This window comes from Canis lupus, chromosome 8, assembly GCF_003254725.2.
Source record: "Canis lupus dingo isolate Sandy chromosome 8, ASM325472v2, whole genome shotgun sequence".
In the NCBI taxonomy this organism is placed as follows: domain Eukaryota; kingdom Metazoa; phylum Chordata; class Mammalia; order Carnivora; family Canidae; genus Canis; species Canis lupus.
Genome location: NC_064250.1, coordinates 61152602 through 61167436, shown reverse-complemented (window position 1 = coordinate 61167436; position 14835 = coordinate 61152602). Strand labels below are relative to the sequence as shown.

At 46.1% G+C, this 14835-nt stretch overlaps 2 protein-coding genes across 29 annotated transcripts in view; one reads left to right on the top strand and one right to left on the bottom strand.

The window, feature by feature from the left end:
- The window catches only part of TDP1 (tyrosyl-DNA phosphodiesterase 1), a 90719-nt gene extending 83194 nt beyond the window's left edge, over positions 1 to 7525 (bottom strand). For 2 of the 10 annotated variants that reach the window (XM_025444091.3, XM_025444099.2), the window contains exons 1-2: positions 7094 to 7245; positions 1651 to 2216 (exon numbers count right to left, since the gene is read on the bottom strand). In XM_025444091.3, coding sequence (XP_025299876.1) covers positions 1651 to 2212 — 562 coding nt within the window. In that variant the 5' untranslated portion in view covers positions 2213 to 2216; positions 7094 to 7245. Of the gene's footprint in view, positions 1 to 1650; positions 2217 to 2333; positions 2418 to 4088; positions 4512 to 7093; positions 7246 to 7403 lie in introns of those variants that run through there. The other 8 variants (XM_025444093.3, XM_025444094.3, XM_025444092.3 and 5 more) reach the window with 8 other exon arrangements.
- Positions 7526 to 9207: 1682 nt separating this feature from the next.
- Positions 9208 to 14835, top strand: part of EFCAB11 (EF-hand calcium binding domain 11) — a 144715-nt gene continuing 139087 nt past the window's right edge. For 17 of the 19 annotated variants that reach the window (XR_003134826.3, XR_007412501.1, XR_003134827.3 and 14 more), the window contains exons 1-2: positions 9231 to 9381; positions 9919 to 10014. Coding sequence is in view for 8 of the 19 variants with exons in the window: in XM_025442797.3 (XP_025298582.3) it covers positions 9307 to 9381; positions 9919 to 10014 (171 nt within the window). In the remaining 11 variants the exon portion in view is untranslated. Of the gene's footprint in view, positions 9382 to 9918; positions 10015 to 14835 lie in introns of all 19 variants that reach the window. The other 2 variants (XM_025442799.3, XR_003134819.3) reach the window with 2 other exon arrangements.

The following is a 14835-nucleotide window of genomic DNA, read 5'->3' as shown; positions in this document are numbered from 1 at the left end:
CTTCTCATAAACTGTACTAGGAGAGGAATTATACAATTACCACCGCCGACTGTAACAGCTGCACTCGTACAGGATTTATTAGGTGCCAGGCACAGTTTTTACCACTGTCCATGTGTTTACTCTTACCCTTCACAGCCATTTTCTGAGCTGGAGTTGCTCATTCCCATTTGGTAGATGAGGAGTCTCCCCTCAGGGGGCTGTCCATGGCCACACAGCTAGGAAGGGGGATAGTCAGGATTGATGTCCAGCTATCTGGCTTCAGCACTTGTGCTCCTAACCATCAAACTGCCTGAGGATTTCAAGAGTAGGCTCATTCATTAGACCATGCTTATTGAGTGCTTCTTCCAGACAGTGACCTACATGCTGGGGTACAAAGATTTTAAAGAAGTTGCCTTCAGGAAACTCCTGGTATTTTTATAAGAGGTACACAACACAAAAGGAATGTATTGCAGTTCTCCACAGTATCACCTATTTGCCCCTCCTTGGTTTTGAGAACTTGCTAGAATGCTTCACAGAACTCCAAAAAGCACTTTACTTACTAGAGTACCAGTTTATTATAAGAGGATACAAATCAGGAACATTCAGGTGGGGGAGATGCAAAGAAAAAGGAATAGAGGAAGGAGTGTGAACCCTCCATGCACCTCCATGTGTTCACCAACCTGGAAGCTTTCTGAGCCCCTTCAAGTTAGTTTTTGAAAGGAGGCTTCATTACAAAGGAATGATGATTAAATCGTTGGCCATTAGAGATTAACCGCCTCCAGCCCCTTTCCCTTTCCTTGGGGGTGGGAGGTGAGGGTGAGGGTGGACCTGAAAATTCCGACTTTAGTGACACAGTTGGGTCTCCCTGGCAATCAGTCCCCCACTCTTAGGTCTTTCCAAAAGTCACCTCATTAACAAACCCACATGTGACTGAAAGGAGCTTGTTAGAAACAGAAGGGATATTCCTTTGACTTTCATTACTTTAGAGCCATTCCAGGAGCCTGGGACAAAAATCAACCAGGAATGAAGACCAAATACATATGACATGACACAGATGCACACTGGGGAATAAAGCAAAGCAACTACAGACTACCTTCTGATTCAGAACTGAAATGTCTATTTGTGTACCGATGCTGGTTTCTTCACCAGGAATTGAAACCTGGCTTCTAAGCAGTTCTCGTGCTTGTTTTGGCAGCACATATACTAAGCAGTAGTTCTCAAACCTGACTGGGTATGAGAATCCCCTCAAAAGCTTCTTAAAACAGATTGCAAAGCCCTGCTCCCAGAGTTTGATCCAGTGAACCGGGGCATAGCCCCCAAATTTGCATTTTTAACAAGTTTTAGGTGATGCTGCTGTCAATGTTGATCCAGGAATCAAAGAACTGCTCCCCGGGATTTGCTATTTAAGTGTTCTTAGCAAGTTTAAAAGTTAGCACAATGTTTAGAATTGTCTAAGTTTTCCAACTGGTTGATCTACAGGACTGAGAAACACTCTGATTCTCTAAGAAAACATTAGTTTGCTGTCAAACTAATGCATTTGCTTGTTAAAATGGTATTTTTTCCTGGGAGTAGTTAAGACTGCAAAGAAGGGTTCTTGGAGACCATTCTAGCTCACCCTCCTTGTTCTGCCAAGGGGACAGTGCTGCAGTTTGACAGCGCTGGAACACTTACCCTTGATGTGGAGGGCTCCAGAGTTATACTTTGGCTTGATTCCCGAGACCCGAGTGAGGTAGAATTGGAAGGGGTTCCCTTTTGCCAACATGTCCCAAATGTCCTGGCCTTCCCCTGAGGTTTCATACTCCTCTTCCTCCTCTTTGAACCCATGGTGGGCGGGAGGGCTGTGATTTCCAGTTCTTTGGGTGGCACTGCCCTTGGAAGAAGAGACTCCATGCTCCTCTCTGACCACCACGTTCTCAACCTGTTTCTGTTGTGTTTCCAGTTGCAGCTCATCATCGCTGCTGGAGAGACACCAACCTAGGTCTTCCTGGGAACCACTCCTCTGCCTTTTCGGAGATGAAACTTGTGAATCTGTGTTGCTGAACTTCACAGGTGAGATTTTTCTTTTATAGGCAACTTTTCTAGCCTCAGAACAGGTGTAACTTGGCTCATTTGCTGCTCTTGGCCCAGCATGGGGGAGGGAAGATGTAGATGGCTTGTCTAGTTTTGGCTTTTCCTCCTCACTCTCATCACTACTGGATATTGTCCACTTCCCATAATCACCTTCCTGAGACATACTTCTGGAAGTGAAAGACAAATATTGTTATTTTCATTTACTAGGCCATTGGCAAACTGTTGCTCTTAAATTCCCTGTCAGTACGAGTTTCTGCAACCCGTACAGCACACCTGACACTTACCAGATGCTGAGCTGCTAAATGAACATCAGCTGTTTCACAGGTGTTCGGAGGCACGTTCCCAGGATCTGCTACAGGAATTTGGCAAATGAAGTGACAGCAAAAATCTCAGTCACCTTCTCCTTTCAACCCAGACCTTGTTCTTAGGAGGCCCGAGGAAAGAGCTGGGGACAAACTCCAAAATAAAAATATTCACTCTTGACCTCGACTCTTCTAACAGGTGCTTGGTATTAATTTTAGGAATTTCAATAGTTATAATTACTCAAATTTTTGAGATCAAATTGGAGTTTATAAATCTACCCTTTACCCAAGCATGGGAGCCCACAGGATGTTAGCGATTCTTCAAAGATAAGCTTACTGTGAAGCTGAACAAAATCCTCAAAAACAGTATCAAATGCTCAATTCTATATATACATTATCTAGAATTGCTGCCACGAGGACCCAACTATCTTATTGGCCTCATCCTAAATCCACTACTAAAACCTGCAGAACACTTGCATTGAAGCAAACACTTCTAAACCAGAGTCAAGTTTCTACTTGAACGATGAAGTACTTTTGGTTTTGTTGCCTACAAAATCTCACCAATTCAAATGTAAAGGTCTAACTACATTTTCCAGATAGCTAAGGAACTTACTGTGATTTTTTAATTTTTGTACAAGACCCAGAGAAAAATTATTTAACTCAAGAGTGTGTTCAAATTCTCAAAATTTTACTCTTTTAAAGAAATTGAGGACACATTACAAGATTGGTACACTCTTCACAGGACCTCCATCCCTTAAAAATAAATAAATAAATAAAAAGCTTGATTGCACACCAATAGATTTGCGAATGAATATATTTTCATGTTTCAAGCTAAAAAGTTTTAATGTTTTTTTTTGTAGGCTCAAACCCACCACCCAAGATCAGAGATCAAACATTGCATACTCTACCAAATGAACCATCCAGTTGCTGGTCAAGTTAAAAAACCTTCACAATTTTTAAAGATTTTATTTGGGCAGCCCCGATGGCCCAGCAGTTTGGCATTGCCTTCAGCTTGGGGTATGATCCTGGAGACCCAGGATCGAATCCCACATCAGGCTCCCTGCATGGGGCCTGCTTCTCCCTCTGCCTGTGTGTGGGTCTCTGCCTCTGTGTCTGTCATGAATAAAAATCTTAAAAAAATAAAGATTTACTTATGAGAGAGAGAAAGGCGGGGGTGGGGGGGTGGGGAGGGTAGGGTGGGGGCGGGGGCAGGGAAGCAGGTTCCATGCAGGGAGCCTGATGTGGGAGTCGATCCCAGGACTCCAGGATCACGGCCTGGGCCAAGGCAGGTGTTAAATTGCTGAGCCACAGGATCCCCAACCTTCACAATTTCTCACTTTTTCAATTCATGACCAGTCAAGTTAGACCAAGTTTCTCCTGTAAATTATCTGTTTCAAGGGTGTTTTTTTTTTTTTAAAAACGGAGTTCATTTAGACCATAATTTGACCTGTTCTTCACATCTCAGGGTCCCTATTAACCTGACCTGGTATGCAAAGCTGTAGGGACTGCTTGCTTCAGTACTAGTGGCCTTAGATTTGGTCTAGGTCTTTTTCTAAGTGTTCTGTGTACCCCACTTCTAGGTTAGAACTCTGAGCAGGCTTCTCCCCTAAATTGTTTCTAATCTACTAAGGGTTAAGAAACCAGATATTACAGTTCTAACAAGCTTGGTTAAAAGGATACAAGAGCCAGGTTTTCTTCATGAAAAATACTTGGACAGACCTACTAATAAACACTTACTTGAACAGTTCAGGTTTTTAAAGCTTTTCATTTTTTTCCCCCCTTAAATTTTAGGCTCCTCTTGTGTTCTAGACTCTTGGAGGCTGCTGGTGAGAGGTATTTAAGCCATCCCAATTCACCTTGTGAGTTAAAGGAACTTCGAAGGAATGATTTTGGTGGCTAGTTTTGTGGCTTCAAAAAATTATTTAAGAATAGAACCATCTTAGAAAAAAACCGTTGGCTCTAACTTTCAAAGAGTTCTCAAACAGCAGTAAAGCCAGGCTCTTAGTAACAGAATCTTCAATTAAGAGTCTGCAGGCTGTTCTTTCTAAATTCCTTCCCCATTCTAAAGCAGAATTTGTAGGTGAAAAGAATTCAGCTTCCAGCCTAAGAAAACCTGTATGCAGACACTTAAAGGCTACCACCATTCCTCTCCCAGATGAATTACGTCTAAATAAAATAGAATTTAGAAATCATGGAGAACTCTGTAGGGAAGACCATCATCTTTAGTGACTCTATTTAGAGTAATTCTAAGGCTTTCAGTTTTATTACCTATGTGTTCTAGAACCACACGTGGATGGGAAGGAGGAAGACCATTCCCTCCAAAGTAGGACAAGTGGGTAAAAAAGCTTTTGAAACAAATATTTCGAGGAAAAAAAATGCTTTTATCTGCTTATAGCTTAAGTTTTAGATCTGCTTACCCTTAAATATGCTGTTACTTACTAATGAAAGGCAAAATGCCTTTGAGAGAAAAAATTGGATCATCACATTCAGATTACCAAGCTCTTTATGAAGAGGAGTGGTTGAAATGCCAAGGTCAGGAACTGACTTACTGTGGAGAACTCCCTGGTTCCAGTATTAGAATTTTACTTCTCTGCTACACAGGCATTTGCAGAGTGTATTTGTCATCAAGTCAGTGTTAAAGGTACAACTCAAGAGCATTCCTTCAATTGTTTGTTGTCTTCCCTGGGCAGCATCTGGCCATACCTCAGGTCTAAGATCACATTTTGAGTAAATAGTGATGCCGAAATTAGACAGTCACAATTCTGATGGGCCAATTCTGAGACCTGACATTAGCCAAGTCAGCACAAAGTGGTGTTTTCCAAAGTGGGGGTGCCTGGGACCAAACAATGTCGCGTTATACAAGTACCACCCTTTTCTGTTCCAGTCCATTTTTTTTTAAAGATTATTCGAGACAGAGTACAAGCAGGGAGGAGGGGGAGCGGAGAGGAAGTAGCAGACTCCCTGCTGAGCAAGGATTCAGATGCTGGGGCTCCATCCCAGCAGCCGGAGATCATGACCTGAGCCACCTAGGCACCCCCGTTCAGATCAGTTTAAATCAAAGGGACAGCTGTAGTGTTGAAGACTCTGGGCTCTTCTGCAGGCACCAGTAACACTTTTTAAACCATCAACAAAGTATCTTAAGGCTCCATTTTATTTACAACAAAATGAAGTTTTAAAGACAATACTTATGTAAAAATAGATTCAAATCAAAACACCAAGTAAACAATGGTACAGGTATTAAAAGGGAGACAAAAACCAGGAAGGAGGTAGGCAAACGATTGAAATATGGTAAACCGCATTAAGCTATATTGCCAACGATAAAAATCTAAAGGAAATTCTCCCATTAAATGCCAGCGTGGAACACTAAAGTTTCCTACAGGGACTGAAAAAAATGTTTTGTGGCTGCAAACAGGTACTCCTCTTAAAGCTGCTAGCACCTCCTCTCCCCTTATCATACTAGACCGAACTGGGGGCATATCTCTTCCACATCCCAGAGGCTCCTAGTAGAGCGCTCAGATCATCAGGAGGGCAGAGGCCGGGTGTGGACCACCTGTGGGCAAACATGAACCCCCTCCCCTCATTTCAAATCCAGTCATTAGTAGGTGGTAAACGTGGAGTTGGGCAGGTTACTTCACTGCTAAGCCATAGCTTCCTCCTGGGGAAAAGGAGTATCATACCTATCTCCCAGAATTCACTCATGCAACAGGTACTTCTGAGCAGCTGCTATGTGCCTAGCCCTGGGGATAAGGAGTTAATACAGAAATGGTTTCTATGCTAAAAGTGCTTATATGTTTCAGGGCTGCGGGGGAGAGGGGGGTGTGGGGAAAGAACAGACCCACACCAACAGAAGGGCCAAGCTATCTTTCCAGACACTAGGTGCATTTTACAGGTGTGAGAGAGTAACAGGGACGTCCTTACTTTGGAATACTTTTAGGATAAGTAACATTTAAGGGAGATCTGGGGCATGAAAACCAGCCGAATAAAGGGGGGGGGGTTGTATTCCAAGTAGAGGGAACCCAACCTGCAAAGGCCTGGAGGTGGGTACAAAGTTGTAATAACTCCTAGATGAGAAAGAGGCATCTGGGCAAGCAGTATAGTTCAGGATGAAGGGGGCGGGAAGAAGTAAGGGAAGTGTTAAAGATCTTGGATTTCAGACTAAAGAAGGCAGGGGCCCCGAAAGGCTTTAACAAGCGGGGAGTACAGGGTCCCCACTTACCTAAGCTGCTAGGTTCGCTAACTGCGGGAGAACGGCTTGGAGGGAGACGAACCCGGCGGGGGCAGGTCCTGCAGGGGCGGTGGGGCCGGGGGGAGGCGGGCCGATCGGGGGGGGGGGGGTGCGCCGACCACAGGCCCGCACCCTTGGAGGCGCTTGGCCAGGAGGGAACTCGTCCACGAACGCTCGCACCGAGTCCCCCGTAAGTCCCACGGGTGACCGGCTCCGCGCACAGGCGCAACCTGGCCCGGGAGAGGCGCCCGCGCGCTCCGCATCCCCCACCTGACGACACCGCCCACCTGCCGCGCGGAGGAGCCGGAGCCCGAGCCCGAGCCCGCGACACCTGCCGCTCGCGCCTGGCGGGTTCGGCGCCCGAGGACGCCGAGGCCCAGGAGGGGACCTTCCCCAGCATCCCTCCCAGGTGCCCTGCTTCCCTCGGCTCCCTCCTCCGGCCCCACCGGGCCTCGGAATTCGCGGGGCCCCAGCGGCCCGCGCGCAGGCCGGGCTCCTGCAACCTCGGGACACGCACCTGGAGCTTCCAGAGCCGCAGCTGCCGAGGCGCCCCGCGACCACCAGGTGAGCGCCCTCCGGTCCGCCGCCCGCGCCTGCGCGCAGTTTAAACCCTCCCGGCCGCGGCTCCGGGCTGGTGGCCCCGCCCCTTCCCCTTCCCCTTCCGGGACGCCCGCCGCTGGGTCCTAAACACCGCCGGGTCCTGAGGTGCCGCCGGGGTGCGGGGCGGCGGGAGGTTCTGGCGGGAAGGAGTGGAAGCGGGGCGGGGGGTGTGTTCCATCTCTCGGCTCCCCCCCCCCGCTTGGGGTGTGTCCCATCTCTCGGCTCACCTCCTGATGACCACTTCTAATCTCAACGGAGGAGGGAGAAAATGAAGTGTTCTCTCTCTCCCTGCCCTTAGGGACGAAACTCTGCCCCTTTTACAGGGATTCTCCTGGACGGGCTCAGCCTCCCGGAGCTCGAGGCGGGCGGTATTGACTTAAAAAGGCAGAGAAAGGGATCCCTGGGTGGCGCAGCGGTTTAGCGCCTGCCTTTGGCCCAGGGCACGATCCTGGAGACCCGGGATCGAATCCCACGTCGGGCTCCCGGTGCATGGAGCCTGCTTCTCCCTCTGCCTGTGTCTCTGCCTCTCTCTCTCTGTGACTATCATAAATAAATGAAAAAAAAAAAAAAAAAAAAGGCAGAGAGAGAAGGATTCACTGAGGTTCGAGGCAAGCTGTGCGCCGAGACCTGCATCCCCGAGGGATGCGCCGGGCTCGCTGGGGGCGCAAACTTGTAAAACCTGCTGTAAAATAAAAAAGTTAATGAGCTCCCATCACCCTCAACCGCCAAGGCCTGTTTCTCCTGCGAAACGTGTGTGTTTTTCATTTAACTGGTTTGCCTGGAGAGGGAGGGGGCTGAAATAAATTCTTGCAAAACGGAACCCTCCCCCTGTTCCTTGGCTTTAATGTTTATGACATTTATTTTCCGAGTTTCTTTCGAACACCTTTCCTAGAGGACTTAGTGAAACAACTTGGTGTAAACGGATTTTTTTTTTTTTTAATATTGTTGGGGTCTGTAGCTGATGGCCAAAGAAGAATTCTTGAGATGCCTTCGGCGCAAAAAAGGTGTTTTTTTTTTTTTAATATTGTTTATTTATTCATGAGAGACACACACACAGAGAAGCAGAGACACAGGCAGAGGGAGGAGCAAGCTTCACGCAGGGACCCCGACGCGGGACTCGATCCCAGGACTCCAGTGTCACACCCTGGGCTGAAGGCAGTGCTAAGCTGCTGAGCCACCCGGGCTGCCCCAAAAAAGGTGGTTTTATTAAGGCATGGGACAGGACCGGGGAAGAGAAGAGCTACTGCCATGGGACTTTAAAGGAGCAACTGATTTTTATACTTTGGAGTTGGGGGAGATAAAGAAACAGGAAGTTTCCAAAAGTTTGCTAAAGAGGACTCCCGGGGTATAGGGGGACTTGTATTGTCAGGCTAAGGTGGCTTTTTCTTCTAGCAAGACGTTAACATTAAGGCAGTTGGGAGCTTCCTGGAGGAACCTTTCACTCTACCTGCATCAAGTAATTGTCCATGGGCTGCAGGTTATGAGAACATTTCATTTTATTTACATGGCCTTCTGGCTTCTACGTCATGGAAGTTCGAAGGACTTGGTACGTTTGCTGAACGTCTGCTGCTTGCAGGGTTATGGGAAGACAAAACAGGGTAACTACCCTGGAGGGCTCGACCCCAGTGACTTGCTGATAAGCAGGTGAATCCTGGACTTGGCTCTTTGGGTCTTTTTATGCTTTGTCCACACTTGTGGTTCCTATCATGTTTAGCACAGTGTCAGAGATGAAAAATTACTCAAGTAACTTATTGCAAAGTCTGGGGGGGGCGGGGGCGGGCAGGAAGATGGAAGGACCCTTGCAAGAGACACTGAGGCAGGACCTAGGTGAGCGGGTTCCCAGCGGAGCGCTAGGAGTTAAGGGGATGAGAAGGGCGGTGCCAAGGCTGGGGGCGGGCCCAGGAGCCTCTCCGCTATAGGCTGTTCCTAGGAAACAGGCCTAAAGCCTCTGGCCAATAGCATCGCGGGATCAACGCCAGTGGCCGGCAGGCCGTCCAATAGGAGGAGACGTTGGAGTTGCCCGGCTAAGTTCAGCTTCCTTAGCTGCGGTGAGCGTGGCCCGGGTCTGCTGCTCCCGGGATCTGGCCGCGGAGGTCTCGGGCTCTCCGGTCCCGAGTCGCGGTGGTCGCGATGTTTTTCTCCGGGCCCGGGGCCCGGCCACGGACCTGGGAAGCCAGCCCCTCCGAGCATAAGAAGTGGGTGGAAGTAGGTGTCGGGAGGCTTATTCCGAGACTCGAACTTGACCCAGGGCTCCCATCCTTTCCCGCCTGGGTCTCGCTCGGCTTGGTTGCACCGACGAGGACCGGAGCCTCCTTGCAAAGGCCCATGGATAATAACTGAGCCGAGGGCTGCAAGGCTCCTCGCTCCCTGTCCGATGTTCTGGCTGCTTCCAAGTTCCTTCTTTCCCCCGCTACCTCGTTCATTAGTAATAACCCCCCAACCTTCTTATCTGTCTCACCTTCCTAATTCTAGGACAGGATTTTAGGTAGAATTTATCCCTGTGATTTAAAGGAATTAGTTTGCATTAGTCTGGAGATTAAGTCGTTTGCACATTTCAGAGGGGAGTAAATGATAGCACATTTAAGAGATCTTCAAGAAGGAGTAAAATTAGGATGATGCAACTCCCATTTCCAAGCCCCCCTGCTCAGCTGAGGTTTAGATTTTGGAGGTCTAAATTTAATATAAACGAGGAATAGAACAAACGGGCGTCGGTCTAACTGAAGGTATTTTGATGTTCTTTAGGTATTTAAAGCGTGCGACGAAGATAACAAAGGCTATCTAAGCAGAGAGGACTTTAAAGTTGCCATTGTAATGCTGTTTGGGTACAAGCCCTCCAAGGTAGAACTTTTCTTCATCTATTTGGGAGAGGGGCAGACTATACAGGAGTGAGTGGATTCTAAGTCAAGTGCTGTGGCTCGTTTAGGGTGTTTAAAAATCACTGCCTCTCAGAGCGATTTCAGAGATGTGTCCAGTGCTGGATTTTACTGTTCTTAAGAGCCTAACTCAGGGATGAGGTCGAGTTCTTGGAGCTTATGTCACCACCAGGCTTATAATAACAAGATGCTAGGGAGGTGTCTAGAGGGAAGACTGGGGAGGGGGTATTGGTAAGGGGGGGGGGAATTCATTTGAATTATAAAACTAACGTAGTTACTTATGCAAAAAATTCCAACAGTCTGGAAAAAGTATAAAGCTGAATGTAAAATCCCCTCCTTTGCTATCAGAGAGTCCTGCTGCTTAGGGGCTACAGTTAATAGTTTTTTGTGTGTGTGTGTGTGTGTCATTCCAAAATTTCTTTTTTTTAATTAATTAATTTTTTTTAAATTTATGATAGAGAGAGAGAGGCAGAGACACAGGCAGAGGGAGAAACAGGCTCCATGCACCAGGAGCCCGACGTGGGATTCAATCCCTGGTCTCCAGGATCGCGCCCTGGGCCAAAGGCAGGCGCGAAACCGCTGCGCCACCCAGGGATCCCTCATTCCAAAATTTCTGATGTATAACAGACGTGCCTAGCATTCTATTAAGAACATAGGTGGGGGGCACCTCGCTGGCTCAGTTGGTTAAGTGTCTGCCTTTGGCTCAGGTCATGATCCCAGGACCCCACATAGGCCTCTGCTCAGTAGGGAGCCTGCTTCTCTCTTTCCCTCTGCTGCTGCTCCTCCTCTCTCTGCTAAATAAATAGAATCTTTTTAAAAAACCCATAAGTGGGTACACAGTATGTCTGTTTTATTTTGCTTATTTTCACTTAACAGTGAACATAAATGCACCACCATGTTTTAAAAAGTAGTCGCAATAAATAAATAAATAAAAATAAAAAGTAGTCGCATAGTATTCTCTGTAGCCAGTTTCCTGTCTTTGGTCATTTAGATTGCCTTCATTATTTTTCATTCCTACAAACATCGTTGCGATGAGCATCCTTTTATATGTATATCTGTACTTGTGGTTGTATATCTGTGGAATAAATTCCTGGAAGTACAATTACTAGGTACATTTAAATTTTGTTGGGTGTTACTCTTCAGGACAGTTTGTGCTGATTCACTAATGAGCTGAACTTCAAGGAAGGTCCTGCCTTAGAAGGACAGATTTCCTGCTCTCCTTTGTCATTGGGCTGCTCCCTTCATTACGTTGATTCTATTTTTTTTTAAAGGATTTATTTATTTGAGAGAGAATAAGCAGGGGGAGCAGAGGGCGGTGGACAAGCAGACTCCCTAGGACCATGACCATTCCAAAGGCACACAACTGACAGCTACCCAGGTGCCTGTTACATTGATTCCAGAGATGGATTCTTGTTAAGATGCTGAACTGGAATTAATCAAAGACAAGATCTTGTCCAGCTTTAAGAAATTCAGTTGTGGGGATTCCTGGGTGGCTCAGCGGTTTGGCACCTGCCTTTGGCCCAGGGCGCGATCCTGGAGACCCGGGATCGAATCCCACATCGGGCTCCCAGTGCATGGGGCCTGCTTCTTCCTCTGCCTGTGTCTCTGCCTCTCTCTCTCTCTGTGTGTGACTATCATAAATAAATAAAAATTAAAAAAAAAGAATTTCTAAAATTAAAAAAAAAAAAAGGGGATCCCTGGGTGGCGCAGCGGTTTGGCGCCTGCCTTTGGCCCAGGGTGCGATCCTGGAGACCTGGGATCGAATCCCACGTCGGGCTCCCGGTGCATGGAGCCTGCTTCTCCCTATGCCTGTGTCTCTGCCTCTCTCTCTCTATCTGTGTGTGACTATCATAAATAAATTAAAAAAATTAAAAAAAAAAAAAAAGAAATTCAGTTGTGGCCTTCAAACAGAGGGCTCTGCCTGGAATGCCCTCCCTCTGTCCTCCTTAAACCAAACAGCTTAGCAATTACTTTGGCCTGTTATCACCACCGAGCTCTGTTTCTCAGATTGCAAGCCCAGCAAAGGTAGGGACCACGTGATGTCTCACTTCTCTGTTCCTCATTATGCTTAAATGCATCACGACTTCACGATAAATAAGTTCTATTGACACAGATTGGTCCCATGAACTGATTATGGAGAGTAGGCTGATTATGGAGCTCAGAGAAGTAGGGCTGACTCCCAGAAATTGCAGCTTCTATTCACCTGCAGTCATTTCAGCTAGAATTCCAAAGCAGGTCAGCTAAATGGTCCCAGCCTTTGAAGCATTATATTTAACCTGTGTTCAGCTGGAAAGATGGCTGGTTTAATTCTGCTTTTATCACCCCTGAAACTACTTAGTTGGCTTTAATTTTAGAATATAAGCGAGGAACTGAATGATAAGTATAGTGATATGGTAACACACATGTGTGCAATCCATGAAATTTAACAAATTTTAACTTTTATTCTCCTACCTGGCTGAGGTTTCAGGTTTCATTTTTTTAATCAAATGTCTATTGATTGCAGATCACTAAACAATAAAGTGATACCAAATCATCTGTACACCTGTTAGTCATTTGTATAATAACTTGTGTTAAATGACAATGTATATGGGATCCCTGGGTGGCTCAGCAGTTTAGCACCTGCCTTTGGCCCAGGCCGTGATCCTGGAGTCCAGGGATCGAGTCCCACGTCGGGCTCCTGGCATGGAGCCTGCTTCTCCCTCCTGTGTCTCTGCCTCTCATTCTCTCTCTTTCTCTCTCTCTCTATCATAAATAAATACATATTTTAAAAAATGATAATGTATACTCTCTGTGAAATGTAACAGATTGTTACCTTATATTAGGTTGAAGTTTGGGTTTTTTAAATATATTTTTAAAGATTTTATTTTTTTTAAGATTTTCTTTATTTGAGAGAGAATGTGCACATGAGCAAGGTAAGGGGCAGAGGGAGAAGCAAACTCCCTGCCAAGCAGGGAGCCTGATGCGGGGTTTGATTCCAGGACTCCTGGATCCATGACCTGAGCTGAAGGCAGACACTTAACAGGCTAAGCCACCCAGGTGCCCCTAAAGATTTTATTTTTTCAGTAATTTCTACATCCAACATGAGGCTTGAACTCACAACCCCAAGATCAAGAGCTGCATACTCCACCAACTGAGCCAGCCAGGTGCCCCTGGGGTTATATTTTTGAATATTGCTTTTGAGCAAATAAAATATTTACTGCATGCACAACATGTAATAAATAATTTATGCATTCATTCAATTGTTTACTTCCTATTTAATAAAATGAACACTTGCTAGTTGCTAGTGATATAAAGATGAACAAAACAGCCTCTATTGTGAAGCAGTCCAGATGTCACTTAGACTAGAAGAGCTAGCTAGATTCCTCATATGAAGTATCTGGAAGCACTTTGTGGTGTAGGGAGATGCTATGCCCTGCTGATTAGATGTGGCTGGCCCTCGAGAGGGGTGTGAAACCAGGGCTGGAGCAATAGTAATGCCACTAAGTGGCATTAAAACTAAGGAGTAGGCTTGGGGAAAGTCAGTGAGTTTAGTTCAGGGCACATGAAGTTTGAGGAGGCTGTGAACATGCCAAGTGAATTCACTCATTAAATACTGTGCTGGTGTTGAGGTTCTGGTGGAAAGATCTGCCATCCCTTGTAAATGCAGGAATCTGGAACCACACAAGGAATTGAGAGGTAAGGGCTAGAGACAGATTGAGGACTCCTTGGGTTACAAGTGGTGGTTCAGAACATGAGACTGAGTGGTATTGGCAGAGAACAGGATGCAGAGTGCTAAAGAGTACTCCACAGGGGGCGGGGAGGGGGCGGGCAGGGGTACCAACATTTCAGGGTAGGCAGGTTCCAGGAAGAAGATGCGATGCAAACCCCCTGGCATGGGCGAGAGAAACCAGGAAAGTGCAAGGCCTGGAATCCAAGGTCAAAAACCCATGCCAGGTGTTGTCACGGTTCTAATTCCATAATGTTTATAACGCCCTTGTAACTATAGGAAAGTGCTTATATTTTAATATATAGTGAAAGTTTCCTGAACCTTATCTAGGATGTGTTCTGAAATATCTTTAAAAAGCCATAGAGGGGAAAATGCAGACTAGGCCAAGATGTTAATAATGGTTCTCATTGGATTGCTGTTTTTAAAAGTGTTTGTGATTTTTAAAATATTTTTCATGTTTTCTACATCACATTACTTTTATTATCAGGAAAAAAGTTAAAGCCATCAAGCTCATTGCAATAATCACTTGTATTTGTTTAAAATAGGTTACCTTTTAGGTTATGCTGCATATATGACAGCCAAGTTGATTATATATGTTTAAATTGTTTGGGGGCCATTAGAGTCTGTAGCAGATTAGCATGTTTTATCTCATAGATATAAAAATATTTTTTGCTGTAATTCCACTTCAGTTTTTATTTTATTTTTCTAAGGTTTTTAAAAATTATTTATTTGAAAAAATTTCCCCACTTTTTAAAAATTTAAATTTATTTATTCATGAGAGACACGGGGGGGTGGGGGGTGGGGGCAGAGACATAGGCAGAGGGAGAAGCAGGCTCCATGCAGGGAGCCCAACGTGGGACTCGATCCTGGGTCTCCAGGATCATGCCCTGGATTGAAGGTGGTGCTAAACTGCTGAGCCACCCGAGCTGCCCCTAAGATTATTTAAATCCCAATTAGTTGGGGATACCTGGGTGGCTCAGCAGTTTGGCGCCTGCCTTCAGCCTAGGGTGTAATCCTGAAGTCCCAGGATCAAGTCCTGCATTGGGCTCCCTGCATGGAGCCTGCTTCTCCCTCTGCCTG